Here is a 15,863-nt window from a genome sequence, read left to right as displayed (position 1 = left end):
CTCATTGATAGTTGCTCTGTAAATAGTTCTAATTTTGGTGTGCTGTGGGAGGAGGCAAGCTCAGGGTCATCCTACTTTAACATCTTGGCCACTCCCCCAGGGTCATCTTCTCTTAAAGATAAAATTAACTCAATGTGAATTTTAGATCATATATTTGCTTTGTAATATACAGGCAGTAAATGTAAAATGGTTGAATAAGATATAATGACCAGTCTGCTTTCTTCTACAGATTGTAGTCGAAGAGTTTCTAGAAGATATAAATAACATCCTGAACTCAGGTGAAGTGCCTAATTTATTTGAAAAGGATGAACTGGAGCAGGTTTTAGCAGCCACCAGACCAAGAGTGAAAGAAGTAGGAATTTCTGAGGGGAATAGAGATGAGGTAGGGCATGTCAGAATGGTAAGAAGGTTTGGAAAACAAAAAGTTGTCTTAGCCTTTTTCCAGTGGTCCACAAATCCCCTTAAGCAGTCCATGGATAGAATTTTTTCAATATAATTTGTTTCCTTTGTAATCCTATGTATTTTATTTCCTACATTTAAAGCATTGGTTCATCAGACTTCCAGAAACTGTTATGGAAAGCAGAAAACAGAAACCCTACTATCCCATGGAGATCATAGATCTGTCCAAACTGGAAAGCTTCTCTTATCCTTCTTAAACACAAATTTATTTTCACACACCCCCAGTGCCCTGCCTAAGGAGTTCAGTACTTTTGACTGCCTTTCCTATCAGCAAGATTATGAAATGCATTCTCTCTCTCTCTCTCTCTCTCTCTCTCTCTCACTCTCACACACACACAACACAGCTGCTGTCCACATCCATTTCTCCAACACCGTGCTACACTCTGTAAGCTGCTATTTGTCTAGCCCAGGCTTTTCTCTTCTTTCTGCACCTTATCTAACTTTTTTGGCCAGTCTTTCTCATATCATCTCTTCTGTGTCCTTTCATGAGAATTCCCTCCACTGCTAGGTCAGGACTTATAGGTACAGACAACCAATGTAAGCAGAAACAGCTTTATTCAAGGGACACAACCATTGGGAAGGCTAAAGAAAGGGATTCCAGGCTGAATTCCTTGGAATGATTATGAAATGACACTGTAGAAGTCAACAGTCAAGGACACCGCTGCCTCTGCCACAACCATTCTGCTGATCCAGGAAACATCTAACCAATCAGTGTGCTACTGCTTCAGTTGCCACCTCCAAAGCCATGTATCCCCCACCATGTTGGGAGCAGCTGAAGTAAGGAGCCACATCCAGAGACAGTGACCCTAGGTCCATGCCATTTCTGCAGGCTCTGCACCTGCAGAAATAGTTGCCCTGTACCCTGTCTCTTTCTCCCAATGGTCTCCTACCCCAAAGCAAAGCCTTGTGTGAATACCTCTCTCCACTTTATTCAAGGGGTCTCCTTAAATCCACTGATGAAGAGGACCTACATCACATCCCAAACCCAAGTTGCAACAGAGTCTGCAAAATGTCATTTAATTTTTCCAGTCTGCATGAGAAAAAGGGGTTGGAATGGGATGTTAAAACAATTCACACATCCACTATACTAACATTTTTTAAAATTTGATATTGGTAGAGTCAGATGCATTAGCCAACACTTATTTTCATGGTTGGTTCAGCCTTATTCTAAATTGAAAATGTCTTTCTTTTTGTCAGGTGTTTCAATACTTTATCAGCAGAGTCCGTCAGAAGCTGCACATTGTTCTCTGCATGAGCCCTGTTGGGGAGGCCTTTCGGTCCCGATGCCGGATGTTTCCATCCCTTGTGAACTGCTGCACCATTGATTGGTTTGTCCAGGTCGGTGACATCACAGGATATCTCTTTGAGAAGTAGGACTTGCTTGATTTTATTGTTTTTAATGAAGTATAATTGATTTACAATGTTTCAGGTGTACAGCAAAGTGATTCAGTTACATATATATATTCAATGGTATATATATGTGTGTATATATATGTTTCAGATTATTTTCCATTGTAGGTTATTATAAGATATTGAATACAGTTCCCAGTGCTATACAGTAGGAACTTGTTGCTTATCTATTTTATATATAGTACTGTGTATCTGTTACTCCCAAATTTCCAATTTATCCCTCCCCTCACCTTTCCCCTTTGATAACCATAAGTTTGTTTTCTATGTCTGTGAGTCTATTTCGTTTTGTAAATAAGTTCATTTGTATCATTTTTTAGATTCCACATATAAGTTATATCATATGATATTTGTCTTTCTCTGTCTGACTTCACTTAGTATGCTAATCTCTAGATCCATCCACGTTGCTGCAAATGGCATTATTTCATCTTTTTTATGGCTGAGTAATACTCCACTATATATATATATATATATATATATATATATATATATATACACACATTACATCTTCTTTATGCATTCATCTGTCGATGGACATTTAGGTCTCTCTTCCATGTCTTGGCTATGGTAAATAGTGTTGCTATGAACATAGGGGTGCATGTGTCTTTTTGAATTAGAGTTTTTGTCTTTTCCGGGTATATATCTGAACTTGCTTGATTTTAAAGTGGTAACACATTGTTCAATAACTCCTCAAGGATACTTACATTAGCTTCAAAGCCCACTAGGAATTTACTCATGTGCAAGGGATGACAATGACAATCATTGAACAAAGGCAGAATAGAATTTATAAAGAAGAGAAGACTATTAAATTTACCAGTGTAGAGTTACCAGTGATCTTGACAAGAGTTCTTCTGGTGGAGTGATGGGGTAAAAGGTTCAAGAGAGAAGAAAGGAGGGGAATCAGAGACAACTCTTTCAAGGAGTTTTGCCACAAAGGAACACTAAGAGATGGGTAATAGCTAGAGGGGTATGTGAGGTCAAGAGAGAAGTATTTTTTTTAAGTGGAGAACACAAACAACACACATGTGTGCTGATGGAAATGATTCAGAAAAGAGAATTATATTGATGGTGCAGCAGACAGAGTTAGGCATTGTTGGACCAGTGTCACTGAATAAGCAAGAAGGGATGCGATGGAGTCACCAGTGAAGGGGCTGACGTGGGTAGGGAGTACGCACAGCTCACCCCAGAGTGTAAGCCCACAGATGCAAGTAGAGGGGAAGACGTGGGGGTGAAAATTCATTGAAGCTCTGTTTGCATTGCTTCTATTTTTTTTTAGTGATTTGGAGAGCAAGGTCATGAGCTGAGAATGAAGAGGAAAGAGGAAGTGTTAGCAGTCTGAGGAAGTAACATAGGGTGCGAAATACTCAGGAGGATACAGGAGTGACGGATGAGACAATGTAGAAGCATTTCTGGGCTAAGAACCCGCTTGAGCTAGTTGCCATGTATTGACAGTGAGGCCAGTCAGCACAGCTGTGGGGGGTTTTCTCCAGCCGTGCTATCTGCACAGTTGCAGGTGTGGGGTAACAGAGAGTTGCACTTGACTGAGCAAAGAGACAAGAGAGGAGCAAAGGAGTTGAGGTGAACAGGACAGTGATTATAACCATGAATCTGACGATCAAACTGTATAATAAGCAGAGAGGACATGATGTCCTCATAATGGATGTGATTTTATTCATGCAGTTATGCTGAAAACACCCACGTTTATTCAATCAATCAAATAGTTTTTGAACAAATTCTGTGTACCAGACACTGTGCTGGGGTCAGCAAATGCAGACCCAGGACTTCCCTCAAATGAGCACAGCCATTCAATTCATGAAACATCATGGACACGAGTAGGAGTTAACAAGGTGAAAGGGGGGACAAGGCAAAAAAGACTTTCAGAGAAATGCATTTTTCTTCATAGTTAAACTGTGTATTATGGAAATGAGCAACAGACTTTCCAAATCATATCTTTATTTACAGTGGCCCAGAGAAGCACTTCTTTCTGTGTCAAAGACATTTTTCTCAAACGTTGATGCTGTAAATGAAGAACTGAAAGAAAAGCTCTCCCTCATGTGTGTGAATGTCCACTTGAGTGTCTCCAGTATGGCAGAATGCTATTACACAGAGCTACGGAGACGGTACTACACAACGCCCACCTCCTACTTGGAACTCATCAATCTCTACTTGTATATGCTGAGTGAAAAAAAGAAGCAGTTGGTTTCAGTAAGTTTAATATTATTAATTTTAAAAAAAAAAATTTCTTTTTTTGCTTGGACTCAAAACTTTTGCCAGAATGAGTGGAAGATCTATGTTCCATCTTGCCTGCTGGACTTCTCTCCATCCCATACATGCCCTTGAAAACCTACAATATGACCAAAAAGTGTCTCATGCTGTCAGTCCAAAGGCCTTCCCCTTCCTTGATATTTAGATTTTGTCTTCTATCATTTACATAAGCATCCTTGACTCGGGAGCATGATATGGACATTGCAGCAGAATTAAAGTTAAGCAGAGAACTAGTCACCTCTGCAGTGTTTAGTAAGAAGGAGAACTTTTTGTTAAATAATAGAGATGGGGGTTTGGTGGTCTAACGTGTCAGTGGTTCCCATTAAGAACAAGGACTTCAGTGTCAGGCAGACCAGGTAGCACCTCTGCTCTACCTCTTTCTTCCTGTACAACCTTGAGCATGTTTTGTAACTGTTCCAATCTTAGTAGAAAATAAGGTTTTAAAAAAATATGTATCTACCTCTTGGATTGTTGTAGAATTTAAATAAGATATGATTTGTGAATTGCTTGGAATATGACGTAACACATATGAGGTGCTCAGAAAATAGTGGCTACTGTCATCATCATCTTCAGGCTATTAACATGACCTAAAATTTTCAACATTTTAAACAGTGAAAATGGAAGCATTTACCATTTAGATATTTTAAATGTTTTTCAGAGGATTTTTACCTGATAAATGTATGCCTAGTAAAATAACGTGATGCATACTTTTGAAACATGCCAATTTGAACCACGTTTTCTGTCTCACCCTCAAAAAACAGTTATTCCGAGGTGCCTTCTTTAGCAGATACCACTCCTTTGATCCTAGTCAAGAATTTCCTACCACCGGGGAGTAAGGTTCAGATCAGCAACTAGGGCTAAGTACCCAGGACACTATCTCCAGGGGGTCTCAGTCCTGCTGTTGCACCCTGAGGAAACCAGCTCCCAGAGCTGTGACCTCCAGGAGTTTCTATTTGAACTTGTCCCTCATTCATTCAACATGCTACCAAGCTACCACAGGGAATAAAAATAATACAGTGTGGGCCTTCAGTGACGTCCTACTCCTGTGGCCAGGGGGCATGGATCCAAACCCACTGTGGTGAATATCAGGGACATTTCCTAGAGTTCTGTTACCTGAAGCTTTCTGTACATTCACAGTGTTAAGTATTACAAACTGATTCGCCAATTCTGCAGATGTGAAATTCTAGTACATGAGTAAGAGATGTCAGTAAACTTATAATACTCATCATAATAGATATTTTCCTTGTCATCTAGGCATGTGAACGGGTAAAGAATGGTCTCACCAAGCTATTAGAAACAAATGTACTCGTAGATAAAATGAAATTAGATCTTTCAGCTTTAGAACCTGTCCTTTTAACAAAATCACAAGATGTTGAAGCCCTGATGGACAAACTGGCAGTGGATCAAGAAAATGCTGATCAGGTATGCAGCGTCACCCGACAGTGGGTGAGAAGGCTTTGACCACCAACTGATCCCTTATATATAATGACAAATGATTGGATTTTTAAGTATGTTATTAAAATAATTAAGTGATAGATCAATTTAGCCATGCTTTTAAGCCTGGCTCTTTCCCTGAGAATGAGTGAACCCAATGAGTGGGACAGAGAAAGTTGTGAGAATAGTACCAGCTGGAAATATAAAGCAGTGAATCTTCTCTTAAGAAGGAACTGTTTGTTCTAATAACTTTGTCTCCATTATTATCAACATGGCATGAGACGGACAAAGGAGAGCATAAAATGCAGTAGAGCCAAACTTCTTTCATCATTGGTCTAATCCAAAGGGGCAAATGTGACTCACTATGATTGGCTTTGCTTTTAAACATTGAAATTCAAATACTGAGACCACTTAAACCGTCGTGTTTCAATGGTTAGGTCCGAAGCATTGTGCAAGAAGATGAAGCGATAGCAAAAGTGAAAGCCGAAGAAACCCAAGCCATAGCTGATGATGCTCAACGAGATCTTGAAGAAGCTCTCCCTGCACTCGAAGCTGCTAACAAAGCACTGGATTCCTTAGATAAAGCAGATATATCTGAAATCAGAGTTTTCACAAAGCCCCCAGATATGGTCATGACTGTGATGGAAGCCATCTCTATTCTCTTGAATGCCAAGTGAGTACCTCACAATCACCCATTACCAAAATACCTGGTGGAATTTCTTTGCTATTTTTCTCCATTTTCATTTACATGTTTTCATTCTATTCTCCACCCTCTCATCAGTTCAGTCTGTCATTCAACAAATTGATTCCACAAGCATTTTCTTGAACATCTACTTTGCACTAGATGATGGAAAATATAAAGTTCTTCCATACAAGGCACTTACAGTCTAGTGGGGAGAGAGGCATGAAAAATAATAATTTCAAGACATGTGAGAGTTGCATAGTATAAGGAATGCCAAGAAAAGAGTGCCTAAGTCCCCCTGCGGAGGTGTGAGCAGGTTTTTTGGGAGATGATGCTCAGGTGGAGAGTGGACCATGGGGAGAGCTCAGGGACCTTTGATACTCATGGATTGGGTGGCGCTGGGCAGAAGGGCAGTGACTGAATCATGAACGGTCTTGTATGCTGTGCTAAGCAGTTCAGGTTTCACCTAGGAGATATGTAGTTTTCAAACTTTCTTTAGTAATATAAACTTTTCTTCAATAAAAATTGTGTTATAAGAAACCTTTCCAAGTAAAAGTGATCAAAGTGAAGGTAGAGGGCCCAGAGCCCTCCCCCGCCAGACCTCCCTACTAACCCTCTGGCCAGCACCTCGGTGGGACCTGGGGGCTCTTCAGAGCACAGATGGAGAGCCCTGGCCACAGGGGACTGAGAACCATTGAACATTGTTGACATAATCAGATTTTCACATGAGAAAGACCAACCTGGCCAAAGTTCACAAAGATTGAGTTTGACTGAGAGACAAAACCAGTTCGAAGGTGATTGTAGTGTCCTGGCAAGAGATTTTAAGGATCTAAACTAAGCAAAGGAGATAAACATGTGAGTGCCTGGGCCATTTTTGAAATAAAACTATTATTCCTATAATGCCTTACATTTCTATGACTCTATGATTTTATAATTGTTTCTCTACCAAAACTGTGTTGTATGGAACATTAGTCATCCAACTACTTGTCCCCCCATGAATGGTGGTGCACATAACTACCAATTACTGGGATTATAGTATTGAGATTAAAACTACCCACTTTTTGGGATAACATTTTTAATTAATTTATTTTTATAGAGTTATAGTTGACGTACAGTATTATGTTAGTTTCGGGTGTGCTACATAGCGATTTGACATTTGCAGACATTGTGAAACAATCACCACAATAAGTCTAGAAGCCATGTGTGGGATAATATCTTTTTTTTTTAACTGGACCGGTACTTTAATAGTATTTTTTAAAATTATTATAAGTAACACATAATTGGACAACATTAAAAACACATCTTTGTAGCTTCTTTACATTAACTTCAATTTTCTGTCTTGCTTGGAACTAATAATAGTAATAGTAGCAGTAAAACAAACCTCATTTGGGGGGGGGTAACTAATATAAATGTCATTCTACAAATTTTGAAAGTCAGTTAGATGCAAACAAAATAAATTTTTATAACTGTAGCTCAACCAGTAAATAAGAGCATTTGCAGAAACATCATTGTAAGTATTTTTTAAAAATCTAACTATACACACTATGAAAGTAAAATTGCATAAATATATGCCTAGAAAACAAAAGTAGTAGCTCGTGGTGCTCTTAAAGACTAGTAAAATGCTTTCAGTAAATTGTGTTATATTTGCTTTATAATAGGAAAACTCAGAGCAAGTTAAACGTTACATGACTAATAACATAAACAATTGACATAATTCTGTCTGAATTCCAACTAATCATGCTTAAGTGACATATTATCTGATTTCTTTTTCTTTTTTTTTAATTTTTGGCCACATTGGGTCTTCGTTGCTGCACACAGTCTTTTCTCTAGTTGCGGCGAGCCCCCGCACTGGCTTCTCACTGCAGTGGCTTCTCTTGTTGCAGAACACTGGTTCTAAGCGCACGGGCATCAGTAGCTGTGGTCCGCAGGCTCAGTAGTTGTGGCTCACGGGCTCTAGAGCACAGCAGGGTCAGTAGTTGTGGCGCACAGGCTTAGTTGCTCTACGGCATGTGGGATCTTCCCGAACCAGGGCTGGAACCCATGTCCCCTGCATTGGCAGGCGGATTCTTAACCACCGCGCCACCAGAGAAGTCCTGATTTTTTTTAATCTGTGGGATAAGATCTTAATGTCCACAAAGGAATACATTTCTTTTGTTCTTACATTCCCTCATTACAATGCTATTAACTTATCATGTGTATTTTTCAGGCCTGATTGGCCAACAGCAAAGCAACTTCTTGGTGACTCTAACTTCCTGAGAAGACTTTTAGAATATGATAAGGAAAACGTTAAGCCTCAAATCCTGGCAAAGCTTCAAAAGTATATTAATAATCCTGATTTTGTGCCTGAAAAAGTAGAGAAAGTATCCAAAGCATGTAAATCCATGTGCATGTGGGTAAGAGCGATGGATTTGTACTCTCGTGTAGTCAAAGAAGTCGAGCCAAAGAGACAGAAACTCCGCACTGCACAGGTACGTCGTCTGTGTTGTGATATTTTATAGAATCAAAGGCCATGATCATCAATCATTCGAGCTCCCTTTGTGGTGCCGCTGAGACCCTACACAATATAGATAGTAATCATGCTCTTGAAAATTAGTTTTTGTTTTAAAAAATAGCTAGCAAAGATTGTTTTTTTCAGAAATGACCTCTGAAATCAGCCCTCTTCCAGCATAAAAGGAAAATAAGTCCTTATTATATTCATATCGTCAGGCCTATGGTAATTTTTTACTTTATTTTAGCTCTAGCATCTGATACTCTATGTTTCTATTTGCTAAATACCCCCACACTTGCTGAGGTTCTAAAAACCAGCTTAACCCACAATTGGATGTGAGGCCCCAAGCAGAACAAAGAATGATCATTTAGTGGAGCAGGTTACCAAAAGAACCACGGCTATAGTGCAAGGGTTGGCAAACTTTTTCTGTAAAAATCCAGACGGTAAATATTTTCAGCTTTGCCGGCTTTATGGTCTATGTTGCGATTACCCAACTCTGCCGTTGCAGCACCAAAACAGCCATCAACGATTCAGACACGAGTTAAGTGTGTCTGTGTTCCAATATAGCTTTATTTGTGGTCATTGGAATCCACATTTCATACACTTATCATGTGTTATGAAATATTATTCTTCTTTTGATTTTTTTTCCCCAACCATTTAAAACTGTAAAACCATTCTCAGCTCACAAGCCACACAAAAACAGGCAGTGGGCTAGATTTGGCCTGCAGGTCATAGTTGCAGACCCCTGCTCTAGAGAACTAGTTAGGAAAGATAGTTTTCACTATTGCATGAGTATTTCATTTGTTTTATCATTTAAAGTTAATAGTCCATTTTAGTAACTAATTCATCCTCAAATGCTTGGTACATCTGTTTCTCTAATCCTTCTATGATTTATTTTGTTGGACTTTGTTTTTGTTTTGTTTTGTTTTGGTTCTGCTCTTATATTTTATTCTCTCATATTTGTTTTAACTTTGTATATCATATCACAGTCTTTTAGGACAAACTCTTTTAAGAGAAAGAGAACATAAATCCTATTTTTTTTTAAATAAACTATTATAAATGGGCAAATTTGACCTTCTTTGGGGGCCTGTTCCTATTTACTTGATTTTATTAGGCTGAACTTGATATTACTATGGCTACTCTGAGAGAAAAGCAAGCATTACTAAAAAACGTGGAAGATCAAATACAGGCCTTACAACATGAATACGACAAAAGCGTGAATGAGAAAGAAAGTCTGGGTAAGTAACTCATAAAATTTATGCTGGTCAGGAAATGCCTGATTTTCAAAAGGAAAAAGAGTTTTCTGGCAGTCACGTCTCAGCCTCCATCCAGTATGTAGGGCGTATTTGCTGTAGATGGATGGCCTTAACTTTCTAGTATAACATTAGTATATTGTATATATTCAACTCCTATATCTGAATAAGGCTTTGGGGAGGAATGTTACATTATAACACAGGGCTGAACATGAATTTGATCCAGAAAATAAATACCACAGGGGCAGGAAGAGAGTGCTATCTTCAGCCAGAGCAAAGGAGTATCAAAAAGGAACTCTCAGCATGGAAGAGCCAAACTTGGACTTGGCTCTGAAATGGGTACTAGTGCTGAATTGGTGTGAGGTTTCCCAGAGATGTATTGATATCATTAGCTAAGTATGCTCATTCCGCTATAAGCAGAAGCAGGTGAATAAACTTCTTATACTGTAGGCAAATATTGAATAACATAACCTGGTTTTCTTTAAATTTTCTAGCACAGACGATGGCCCTGACCAAAGCACGTCTGGTACGTGCTGGAAAGCTGACGGCTGCATTAGGAGACGAGCAAATCCGATGGGAAGAAAGCATCCAGAAATTCAACGAGGAGATATCGAATATCATCGGGAATGTGTTCATAGCAGCAGCTTGTGTGGCCTATTATGGGGCCTTCACAGCCCAGTACAGGCAATCGGTGGGTAAACGTGCTTTCTGTGAGGAGGGGTGAGAAGCAGCTGAAACTGAGGGAGGCGGGGTGTGTGTGTGTCATTTTTCCAAGTTTAGAGGGAGGTTCTCCATGAACTTAGGTATTCATTCCACTGCCGCCAAGTCAGTGGTGGTTACCCCTAGGCTTTCCTTAACACAATCCCCCTTTTCTTCTCCTGTCTTAGAAAGTTACTCATCGCTTGCTTACACAGGAACCTGGGGGAAGAAAAAGAGACAGGGAGTCTTCCCCACTTAGGATCTAACCAGGATGAAGTGTTCTGAATTGGTGAGGCTGCTACAAAGGGCTCAACGATGGGAAAGAGCAGGAAACTGTGGAGATATTTGCAAACCACTTTTATGAAATGCCTTCCTAAAAATGTTTTGCCCTGTCCTTGAGTTATAAAACCTAGTTGGTATAGGACTCATATAGATTCTAGAGGAGCTCAGGGATCATCTGATGCCAAGTGGGCAGTGGGGCCAGGGGTGCTCTTGGGGGACAGACAGTTCCCTAGTGTGCATGACTGTGCCACTCGTTGAAGGAGGTGACATGCTAACACCCCTCTGCCCCATCTACTAATTGCCAGTAGCACCCACGCTCATTGTGATAACTCCCAACTTCTCCACGTGCTCCCAGACTCTCCCACCTACACCCGTGGGTGAAGACTACTGTGACAACCCCTTTCTTTTCTACACGAGAAAACTGAGGTCCAGACAGGGCGTATGACATGCCCAAAGCCACAGCTGGTTAACGGTGTAGTTCTAGCCCCCAGATCTCCTATTAGTCCACTTCTTGTGTCCTGTGCTCTGGTGCCAGGATGCCTGTGGAGTCTGGTAGTGATCTCGGGTGGCCTCGGCCTGCAGCAGCTTGAAGCAGGGTTTCCGTTCCCGGCCAGCGATTGAGGTCGGGTCGCAGTGCTGAGAGCACTGAATCCTTGCCCCTAGACCAGTGGCCAGTGACAAGGCCCTGGCCCTATGGCTTTGCAGAAAAAGAATTCCCACAAAGACAGAAAGTAGTGAAACAAGTAAAGTATTTATTAGGAGGAAAAAAGAGTACAGTACATGTGGATAGACACACGGGCAGGCTCAGAGAGAGTCGCGCCCTCATGGCAGTTTGAATCACTTTTATGGGGCATTTCTTCCGGGTTTCCTTTGGCCAATCATTTTGATTTGCCTGGTTCAAAGTATGTATTTGGTATAGCTCAGGATTTCCCATGTGTGTGTCCGCATCTCTTAGCCAAGATGAATTCTACTGAAGAGACCTATGGGTAAGTGAGCATTAGTTGACCTCACTCCCCTTTTGACCTCCAAGGAGCCTTTCTGTGCATGTGTAGTTGGGGAGGTCTCCTGACTTCAAGAATGAGGAATATGTATCTTCTATCTGGGCAGGGCCAAGCCTCCTCTCTCAATTGTCCTGTCATTCCCATCTGGGAGTATCGGCCACAGGAACAAACTCAAACCGTTTGCCCCCGGGACCCATCTATCTCCTGCCTAAATAGGACTTGTTGTGTGTATTTTCATTTACTGAGTATTCCTGACTCTATACAAGTAAGCTTTTCTCCTTCTACAGCTTATAGAGTGTTGGATCCAGGACTGTCAGTCTCTAGAGATCCCAATCAATCCTACCTTCAGTCTCATTAACACTCTTGGCGATCCCTACGAAATACGGCAGTGGAACACAGATGGGCTGCCCCGTGACCTGATATCAACTGAAAATGGCATTCTGGTCACTCAAGGGAGACGGTGGCCTTTGATGATTGATCCCCAAGATCAGGTGTGTAACCAGCGCTTCAGAAAAAGAGCAGCCTATTAACTCTGCTTAATATTGCACTATTACAAATTCTAAAAGTGGACTTTAACGTACTTGTAAGAATCTTGGAGATTTAGACCTAGAAGGGAGTTGAGATGTCTTCTAGTCCACGTCCCTCATTTTGTGGAGGCGGAAAGTAAAAAGGGAAGAGTCCAAGTGCTCTAAACACTTGATTTTTTAAAAATTTTTTTATTGAAGTGTAGTTGATTTATAATGTTGTGTTAATTTCTGCTGTACAGCAAAGTGATTCAGTTATCCCTATATGTGTGTGTGTGTGTGTATATATATACAAATATATATATACATTCTTTTTCATATTCTTTTCAATTATGGTTTATCACAGGATATTGAATATAGTTCCTTGTGCTATACAGTAGGACCTTGTTGTTTATCTATTCTATATATAATAGTTTGCATCTGTTAATCCCAAACTCCCAATCCTTCCTTCCCCCACCTCTCCTCCCCCTTGGCAACCACAAGTCTGTTTCTGTTTTGTAGATAAGTTCATTTGTGTCATATTTTATATTCCACATATAAGTGATATCGTATAGTATTTGTCTTTCTCTTTCTGACTTACTTCACTTAGGATGATAATCTCTAGGTCCATACATGTTGCTTCAAATGGCATTATTTTGTTCTCTTTTGTGGCTGAGTAATATTCCATCATATATATGTACCACATCTTCTTTATCCATTCATCTGTCAATGGACATTTAGGTTGTTTCCATGCCTTGGCTATTGTGAGAAGTGCTGCCATGAACATAGGGGTCTGCACACTTGATATTGATATTGGGTTTGATATTGGGTTTGTTTAGGGGGTTGACCATTTGTTTTCTGTGGGAGCAGAAATGCATTCCTGTCCTTGTTCTTTGTTCCTAAGAGGTCTAAGGAGTGAGAATGAAGTCAGGGTGTGATGAATTTTAGGGCAAGCCTGCCTGGAATTTACAGAATCCCATTATCTGAACTTAAGTCCATGGATCAATTGTTCTAAATGGGGTTTAGAAAAAGGAATCCATTTGAAAGCAAGGAAGACAAGCTTGAACACCTTAAGCATGAGCTTTTTTCCTAGATGGGTCTTTTCTTCATTTGCCCCAAATTTGAACAAAAGCAAGAATCCCAAACATTAGATTTAAAAGGTATTTTTATTTGCAGGGGGAGTGGTATAATTTTATCTTTTTCTTATCTTTCAAAATTGTTTCTAGATTGAACAAAATTTCTAAACTTTAAAAACTACCACTGTTTTACAAACTCGAAAGTAAATGTCCTGCTTTGTGCTTTCTCATGCAGGCAAACCGTTGGATAAGAAACAAAGAAAGCAAAAATGGTTTAAAGATCATTAAACTCATGGATAGTAATTTCTTACGCACACTTGAAAATTCAATCCGACTTGGTTTACCCATCTTACTGGAAGAGGTTTGCTTTTTACTTTTCTTTTCTTAGTCAGTTTCCAACCTTCAGATCACATCTGGAATCCTATACAGGCCATGTCTGCCTCACACTAAAGACCCCAGTCAGCGCACTTTTCTAGCTGGTCAAACCAATTGCTTTTCTCCTTAAACAATACACTCTCGAATGGGGAGCAGTCTGTGATTGATCGAATATTTGGAAGATATTCCTTTGGTGTTAAGTGGGATGGGCTCTGTTTTCTGACACTGCTGATTCTCAGGCCTCCTGTGGATCTTGATCGTTAGTGGCCCCGAAAACTCAATGCAGCAGTGTCATCAGGGAGTGTCTCCTCGCACCAGTGATGTGAAGCCAGTAAAACACCGCAATGGGCAAAAACATTATTTTCCACTTAGACATAAGGTCAGAATTAGATTAAGTGGTATGATATAAACTTTTATTTTAAAAGAATTGATGTTTGTTGAGTCTACATGCTGTATTTCCTCAGAATCACTCCAAGAGTGGATGTTTTTGAAACTGTTCATTCATTCAACACACATTGTTTGAGAATGAATGGCAAACAATACAGATGCGGTTCTTGCCCTTATTAGTTTACGATCTAGTTGGGGACAGAGATAATAACCAGAGAAAAGAGAGAGGAAATGAGACAGAAAGGGAGGATGAGAACTTGCAGTAGGGGCTTTGAAGGGACAAGCCCAGGGCTGACATAGCCAATAAGGGGGTGGGGGGAGCTAAAGTAGATGCATGGCTACAGGTGGTAACATTTAAGCTGTGACCTACGTGATGAGCTCGCCATGGGAGGAGCTTAGAGAGATGGGCTTTCCAGGCAAAGGGGACAGCATTTACAATGGCCTTGGGCACAAAAGAAACTGGGTAATAATTATGGTTTTTTTCCCTAATTTCCCATTCTATTTTATGAGAGGAATGAGTAAGTGAACACTGTGAGCTGAGCCTCAGTGTAACCGTGTCTAGAAGGATCTCTGCTGCAAGAGAATGGCGAGAAGCTCAGAAAAGACTGTGGACCTGGAGCAGCTTAGCTGCAGCCCTGGCGTGGTGCCTGGAATAATCAGTAATATTAGCAACAGCTACCACTCACTGAGTGCTCGCTGCATGCCAGACTCTGTTGTTGGTATTTAATGTGTATTAACTCTTTAATTCACACTGCAACCTTACAAGGTGGTTACTACTATTATCCCATTTTACTGATGAGGAAACTGAGGCACAGAAAGGTTAAGTATACCATCTGAGCAGCCTTGACCATCTAGAAAATCCACAGCAAGTTACCATGCTCCAAGCTCAAGCTACAAAGAGCCCAGGAAGCTTCCATGTGTGGCTTGTGGCCTTGACCAAAATGGGCAAAGTTCTGTAATGGGTCCCAGGCCCCCATTCAAACCCTGAAGTTACAGGAGAGAGTGAGGTCTCCAAAAATCCTTGGCCCAGTTACGTTAGCCCCAAACTGGTTTCTTTTTTTTTTTTTTTAATGTGGACCATTTATTTATTTATTTAGCTGCATCGGGTCTTAGTTGCAGCACGCAGGATCTTCGTTGTGGTGCTCAGGCTTCTCTCTAGTTGTGGCGTACGGGCTCTAGAGCACGCAGGCTTAGTTTCCCCACAGCATGTGGGATCTTAGTTCCCTGACCAGGGATCGAACACATGTTCCCTGCATTGGAAGGCAGATTCTTAGCCACTGTGCCACCAGGGAAGTCCCCTAACTGGATTCTTAAACCCCAGTTTACTTCGTGACACAGGAGGTCCTGAGGGAATTTCTTTTCTCATGGCAATGGACAAAAGACTTTCTGTGACGTTCTACCCCTGGGGAGCAGAGCCTCTTACCTGTAGCTGCGTGCTCTTGGGAGTGGGGGGTGGGGCCCTGGTTAGAGCAGGGCCAGGAAGAGGACACTCTGACTGGGCCTTTCCTGCTTCCTGTGACTAGGTGTCATTCGGATTGTACACCTAGCTGCT

The 15,863-nt window shown here is 40.8% G+C and overlaps 1 protein-coding gene across 1 annotated transcript in view; it reads left to right on the top strand.

The window, feature by feature from the left end:
• The window catches only part of DNAH6 (dynein axonemal heavy chain 6), a 299,547-nt gene that overhangs the window by 182,693 nt on the left and 100,991 nt on the right, over nt 1-15,863 (top strand). Inside the window, exons 47-56 of the mRNA XM_082357203.1 lie at nt 230-382; nt 1,657-1,797; nt 3,829-4,071; nt 5,386-5,553; nt 6,003-6,238; nt 8,454-8,715; nt 9,850-9,973; nt 10,483-10,679; nt 12,258-12,461; nt 13,785-13,910. Coding sequence (XP_082213329.1) covers nt 230-382; nt 1,657-1,797; nt 3,829-4,071; nt 5,386-5,553; nt 6,003-6,238; nt 8,454-8,715; nt 9,850-9,973; nt 10,483-10,679; nt 12,258-12,461; nt 13,785-13,910 — 1,854 coding nt within the window. The remainder of the gene's footprint in view (nt 1-229; nt 383-1,656; nt 1,798-3,828; nt 4,072-5,385; nt 5,554-6,002; nt 6,239-8,453; nt 8,716-9,849; nt 9,974-10,482; nt 10,680-12,257; nt 12,462-13,784; nt 13,911-15,863) is intronic.

The sequence above is a fragment of the Balaenoptera borealis genome, assembly GCF_965194805.1.
Source record: "Balaenoptera borealis genome assembly, chromosome: 15".
Classification (NCBI taxonomy): domain Eukaryota; kingdom Metazoa; phylum Chordata; class Mammalia; order Artiodactyla; family Balaenopteridae; genus Balaenoptera; species Balaenoptera borealis.
Note: the sequence above shows the minus strand (reverse complement) of the source record. Positions and strands in the feature narration are given on the sequence as shown.